The 6,229-nt window shown below is 53.4% G+C and overlaps 1 protein-coding gene across 1 annotated transcript in view; it reads right to left on the reverse strand.

The window, feature by feature from the left end:
• LOC134949078 (pinopsin-like) overlaps positions 1-2,586 on the reverse strand; it is a 46,583-nt gene extending 43,997 nt beyond the window's left edge. Inside the window, exon 1 of the mRNA XM_063937435.1 lies at positions 2,059-2,586. Within this exon, the coding sequence (XP_063793505.1) occupies positions 2,059-2,410 (352 nt within the window). The 5' untranslated portion in view covers positions 2,411-2,586. The remainder of the gene's footprint in view (positions 1-2,058) is intronic.
• Between the last annotated feature and the right edge of the window lie 3,643 nt (positions 2,587-6,229).

Genomic DNA, 6,229 nt, shown 5'->3' on the forward strand with positions numbered 1-6,229 from the left:
ATCCCGGCATCTGGGATACCGGAGGTCAGAATACTGACGGCAGCATCCCAACGCGCAGGATTCCAACACCTACTAAGTATGCTAGCCCTAATCTCCTACCCCCTAATCCTCCCTTCCTGCAGCCTGACCCTAACACCCTTCCTTACCCCTAGCAGCCTGACCCTAACACCCTTCCTTACCCCTAGCAGCCTGACCCTAACACCCTTCCTTACCCCTAGCAGCCTGACCCTAACACCCCCCCTTCCTTACCCCTGGCAGCCTGACCCTAACACCCCCGCCTTCCCCTTCCTTACCCCTGGCAGCCTGACCCTAACACCCCCCCTTCCTCTTCCTTACACCTGGCAGCCTGACCCTAACACCCCCTCTTCCCCTTCCTTACCCCTGGCAGCCTGACCCTAACACCCCCCTTCCTTACCCCTAGCAGCCTGACCCTAACACTCCCCCTTCCCCTTCCTACCCCTCGCAGCCTGACCCTAACACCCCCCCTTCCCCTTCCTTACACCTGGCAGCCTGACCCTAACACCCCCTCTTCCCCTTCCTTACCCCTGGCAGCCTGACCCTAACACCCCCACTTCCCCTGGCAGCCTGACCCTAATTACCCCCCCTTCCCCTTCCTTACCCTTGGCAGCCTGACCCTAACACCCCCTCTTCCCCTTCCTTACCCCTGGCAGCCTGGCCCTAATTACCCCCCCTTCCCCTTCCTACCCCTCGCAGCCTGACCCTAACACCCCCACTTCCCCTGGCAGCCTGACCCTAATTACCCCCCCTTCCCCTTCCTTACCCTTGGCAGCCTGACCCTAACACCCCCTCTTCCCCTTCCTTACCCCTGGCAGCCTGGCCCTAATTACCCCCCCTTCCCCTTCCTTACCCTTGGCAGCCTGACCCTAACACCCCCACTTCCCCTTCCTTACCCTTGGCAGCCTGACCCTAACACCCCCCTTCCCCTTCCTACCCCTTGCAGCCTGACCCTAACACCCCCCCCTTCCCCTTCCTTACCCCTGGCATCCTGACCCTAACCCCCCCCCCCCCCCCCTTCCCCTTCCTTATCCTTGGCAGCCTGACCCTAACACCCCCCTTCCCCTTCCTTACTCCTGGCAGCCTGACCCTAACACACCCCCTTCCCCTTCCTTACCCCTGGCAGCCTGACCCTAACACCCCCACTTCCCCTTCCTTACCCCTGGCAGCCTAACCCTAATCACCCCCTCCCCTTACGTTCAGGATGCCAACTGTCGGGATTCCGGCGCTGGCATTGTGATCGATGTCAGGATCCTGGCGTCAGTATTCTGACCAGTGTCGGTATTCCGACTGCTAGCATCTCAATCGCGGGTATGCTGACCGGATCCCGTCGACAGTGATGAATGAAATATTAATGCAGTCAGGTCATTTCTAAATTATCCCTAACAGTCACTCACACAAACCCTAATCCCTAAACGGAATGTTGACATTTTCAATCTGTCAATATGTCAACATTTTGCCCATGTCTGCGTTTTCCAGATGTCAGCATGTAAGATGTCATTATTTGGACTATGTCGACTTAGTGAATGTCAACATGCTGACTGCATACTATGGGATCTGTCTAACAATATCAATGAATGATAGAAGGTAATATACTGTATACTGGATATAAGAACAGAAGACAGGAGCAGGCTGCAGAGACACTGTGTATAGAAGCGCTGTGTAGCCGGCAGTGAAGTTACCGGAGTAAAGTTTCTATTGTTTCTCCAGAGTAATGATTATTACATGTGTATGATCTGGTGCCTGAGTCCATGCAGGATAACACACGCAGCAGCTCATTAGTTAAATCATACCTCCCAACATGACCCTCTCAAGGAGGGACAGAATGCTCTGCTCCTGGACTTCCCTCTAATGTATGATTGCCATCACCTGTGCTGAAACACCTTTCTCATCCATTAACCTGTTCAAAACAGGTGCTGGCAATTATAAACTAAGAGAAAAGTCCAGAAGCAGAGCATTGTGTCCTTCCTGGAGAGGGTCATGTTGGGAGGTATGGTTAAATCCCATTGGGCGCATCTGCAGGCAGGGACCGGCGGTACTCACCGAACAGGGAGTTGCAGAAGCCGTACCACTTGCAGCCCTGCTGCCCAATCACCCACTCCCCGGACACACTGGCGGCGAAGCTGAAGGGGGTGCCGAAGACGCAGACGAGCAGGTCGCTGACGCTGATGTTCAGCAGGATCATGTTGATGGGGGTCCGCACCGCCGCAAACTTGGCAAAGATGAGCAGCACCAGAGCATTGTAGACGGATCCCAGCAGCAGTATGCAGCCCAGGCACACTGCCACCACGGTGTGCGCTGTCCTGCTCAGCCCGGCCATGGGTGAGGAGCCCCCGCTGCTGTCCTCCAGGCTGACATTAATGCTGTCATTGTACATGTCCAGGACGGGCACCATCTCCACTGACGCAGGAACAGCTGCCAGCCATGGCAGGGGCTGCTACACACATGACAGAACGTTTATTAGCACTGGTACTCCCCCCTCCTGGAGGACTTGTTTATAGATCCACATGACTGGAGGCTGGGTGGGAGATGTATACAGGACAGGAGGGGGGGGGGGTTATGTGTAGTCATGGGGTGAGGTATGTAATGGGACTATAGCATGTGTGCTGCTGCTGGTCTCTTAATGACTTCTCGGAATTAATCATGAAACTAATCAGAAGCTGCAATGACTTCTTGTAGCCTGAGTTCCAGAGATAAATGCTGTAATGTGTATTTGCCTTCTCTTCAGCCAGTATGTAACTAAGCTGATAGTGGCTTAGGGGGTAATTCAGCCCTGCTCGCTGCTGTGCGTTTTTTCACAGCGGCCAATCAGATCTGAACTGCGCATGCGTATGCACCGCAATGTGCAAGCTCGACAGACGGTTGCAAAGTGGATTGCCGGACAGCAATGGGTTTGTGCGAAGGATCCATTCGCACGGACGCTCGCAAGGAGATTGACAGGAAGAGGGCGTTTGTGGGTGGCAACTGACTGTTTTCAGGGAGTGTCAGGAAAAACGCAGGCGGAATCAAGCGTTTGAAGGAAGGGTGTCTGACGTCAAATCCGGCCCCGATCAGCCTGATGTGATCGCAGCGGCTGAATAAGTCCTGAGCTGTGCAGAGACAGCACAAAATCAGTTTGTGCAGCTCTGCTACACATGCATTTGCACACTTGCACAGCTAAAATAAAATACACTCCCCCAGTAGGCGGCGACTATATGATCGCAGGGCTGCAAAGATCGCTGCCATGCGATCAGGTCTGAATTACCCCCTTTATTTTCACATTAGCCTTACAGTACATTACCTATGCTAGGAGAAGGCAGGCTGACCCTGCTTTCTGCTACACCTGTACAGTCCCACCGCGGTCTCAGACAGATAAAGCTAAGGGAGCCTGAACGATTAATATTGCATTATTTTGCACCAGTTTTTAGGGAACTCTCTCAGAATCTTTGCTTGTGGGGGAAGGACATCCCAAACGGGGGGGGGGGGGGGGGGGGGGTCATTCAGATCTGATCGCTGCTGTACGTTTTCACACAGCGGGTGATCAGATCCTAACTGCGCATACGTATGCACCGTAATGCGCAGGTGCGTCGGACAGCTACAACGGGGATCGGCGGTCAGCAACGGGATGGTGTGAAGGATCCTTTCGCACGGGCTTACGCAATGTGATTGACAGGAAGAAGCCGTTCATGGGTGTCAGCTGACTGTTTACAGGGAGTGTCCGGAAAAATGCAGGCGTGTCCAAACGTTTTGAGGGAGTGTGTCTGACATCAGCTCCGGCCCTGATCAGCAGGATTCAGTCGCACTGGAAGAGTAAGTCCTGGGCTGCGCAGAGACTGCACAAGCTGATTTTTAGCTGTTCTGCTACATATAGGAACGCACACTTGCACAATGGTAAAACCCGACTGCCGGCATACCGACAGCTGGGCGAGCACAAATGAGCCCCTCGCGCCACGCTATCCTCCCTCCAGGGAGGTCGTGGAACCCCAAGAGGGAGGAAAGGTGTCGGTATGCCAGGTGTCGGGATTCTGGCACCGGTATACTGCGCGCCGGGATCCCAACAGCCGGCAAACTGAAGACCACCCAGTACTCAGACCTGCTCGAGTCTCCATTCATCTTTGCATAAAATTATTGGGATCGATGGTGGCCTCCTACGAGGCGATACAGTATGACCAGACCCTTCCAATTGGACATCCTGAACAAGTGGTCCGGTTTCCATCTACAGATGCACCGGATGATTCAGCTGTCACCTCAGGCCAGGATTTCACTCCTGTGGTGGCTACAGTCTTCCATCCTCCTGGAAGGCCGAAGCTTCGGGATTCAGGATTGGATCCTCCTCACGACGGATGCGAGTCTAAGAGGATGGGGAGCTGTCACCCAAGGGGCGCAGTTCCAGGACAGGTGGTCTGCCCAAGAGGCCCTACTTCCAATCAACATTCTGGAACTTCAGGCTATCCGCAATGCTCTGCTTCAGGCATCTCATCTATTACGGGATCGGGCGATCCAGGTGCAGTCGGACAACGCCACGGCGGTGGCGTACATCAATCGACAAGGAGGGACAAAAAGCAGGACCTGCATGCGAGAAGTGTCATGAATACTCCTCTGGGCAGAAAGAAATGCAAGAGCGCTGTCCGCAATCTTCATTCCAGGAGTGGACAACTGGGAGGCGTACTTCCTAAATCGGCACGACCTCCACCCGGGGGAGTGGGGACTACACCCTCAGGTGTTCCAACTGATCATCGACAGGTGGGGTTGCCCACAGATCGACTTGATGGCCTCTCTTCTCAACAAGAAGCTTCGCTGCTATTGCTCACGAACCAGGGACCTTCAGGTGAGCGCAGTGGATGCACTGACTTCGCCTTGGCCTTACCAGCTAGTCTACCTGTTTCCTCCGATTCCTCTGATCCCAAGGGTGCTCAAGCGGATCAGACATCAAAGAGTGGAAGCAATCTCGATTACCCCATATTGGCCCCGAAGAGCGTGGTACACGGTTCTCCTGGACTTGTCCGTAGAGGACGCTTGGCCTCTACCACTAAGAAGGGATTTTCTTCAACAAGGACCGTTCGTCTGCCCGGACTTACGGCGGCTTCGTTTGACGGCATGGAGGTTGAGCAGAACATTCTAGCTCACAAAGGGCTTTCCAAAAAGGTCATTTCCACTATGGTGCAAGCCAGAAAACCTGTGATGTCAAAACACTATCATATCTGGCGGAGATATGTCTCGTGGTGCGAGGAACTTAAAATATCCCTCTGCAGAATTCCACTTGGGAAGGTTCCTCCGTTTTCTGCAGGCTGGAGTGGATAAAGGCTTGCGACTGGGATCCATTAAGGTCCAGATTTCAGCTCTTTCCATATTCTTTCAGAAGAAGTTGGCTCTCTTGCCGGAAGTTCAGACCTTCTTGCAAGGGGTGCTTCACATACAACCTCCTCCTTTCGTGCCGCCTACTGCACCTTGGGATCTGGATGTAGTGTTACGCTTTCTACAGTCCTCCTGGTTTGAACCTCTGACAATGATAGAAGATAAGTACCTCGCGTGGAAAACGATGATGTTACTGGCCATGGCTTCTGCTAAGCGTGTCTCAGATTTGGGGGCCTTGTCGTGCAAAAGTCTGTACTTGGTCTTTTACGAGAACAGAGCGGAGCTCAGGACTAGACGGCAGTTCCTGCCGAAGGTTGTCTCCGCGTTTCACTTGAATCAACTTATTGTGATTCCGTCCGGTTCTGGCACTTCTGCTCTTCCGGAGGCATTGGATGCAGTGCGAGCCTTGAAAATCTATGGCAAGAGGATGGCTCGAATCAGAAAGACCGATTCCTTGTTCGTGCAGTATGATGCGCGGAAAAAGGGTTGCCCTGCTTCAAAGCAGTCCATTGCTCATTGGATTAGGCTTACTATCCAACAAGCCTATGCGTCGGCAGCCTTACCGGTTCCACAGTCTCCGAAGGCCCACTCTACTAGATCGGTGGGTTCTTCCTGGGCTGCCCATGGAGTCTCGGCCTTGCAACTATGCCGAGCTGCTACCTGGTCGGGGACGAACACCTTTGTGAAGTTCTACAAGTTTGATACCCTAACAAAAGAGGATACCCAGTTTGGACAGGCGGTGCTGCAGTTGTCTCTGCACATTCCCGCCCGTTCTGGAAGCTTTTGGACATCCCCATCGTATTAATTCTGTCCCCAATATCCCTTATGGATGCTAGAGAAAATCGGATTTTGAATACCTACTGGTAAATCTTTTTCTCGT

This window comes from Pseudophryne corroboree, chromosome 8 (assembly GCF_028390025.1).
Source record: "Pseudophryne corroboree isolate aPseCor3 chromosome 8, aPseCor3.hap2, whole genome shotgun sequence".
In the NCBI taxonomy this organism is placed as follows: Eukaryota; Metazoa; Chordata; class Amphibia; order Anura; family Myobatrachidae; genus Pseudophryne; species Pseudophryne corroboree.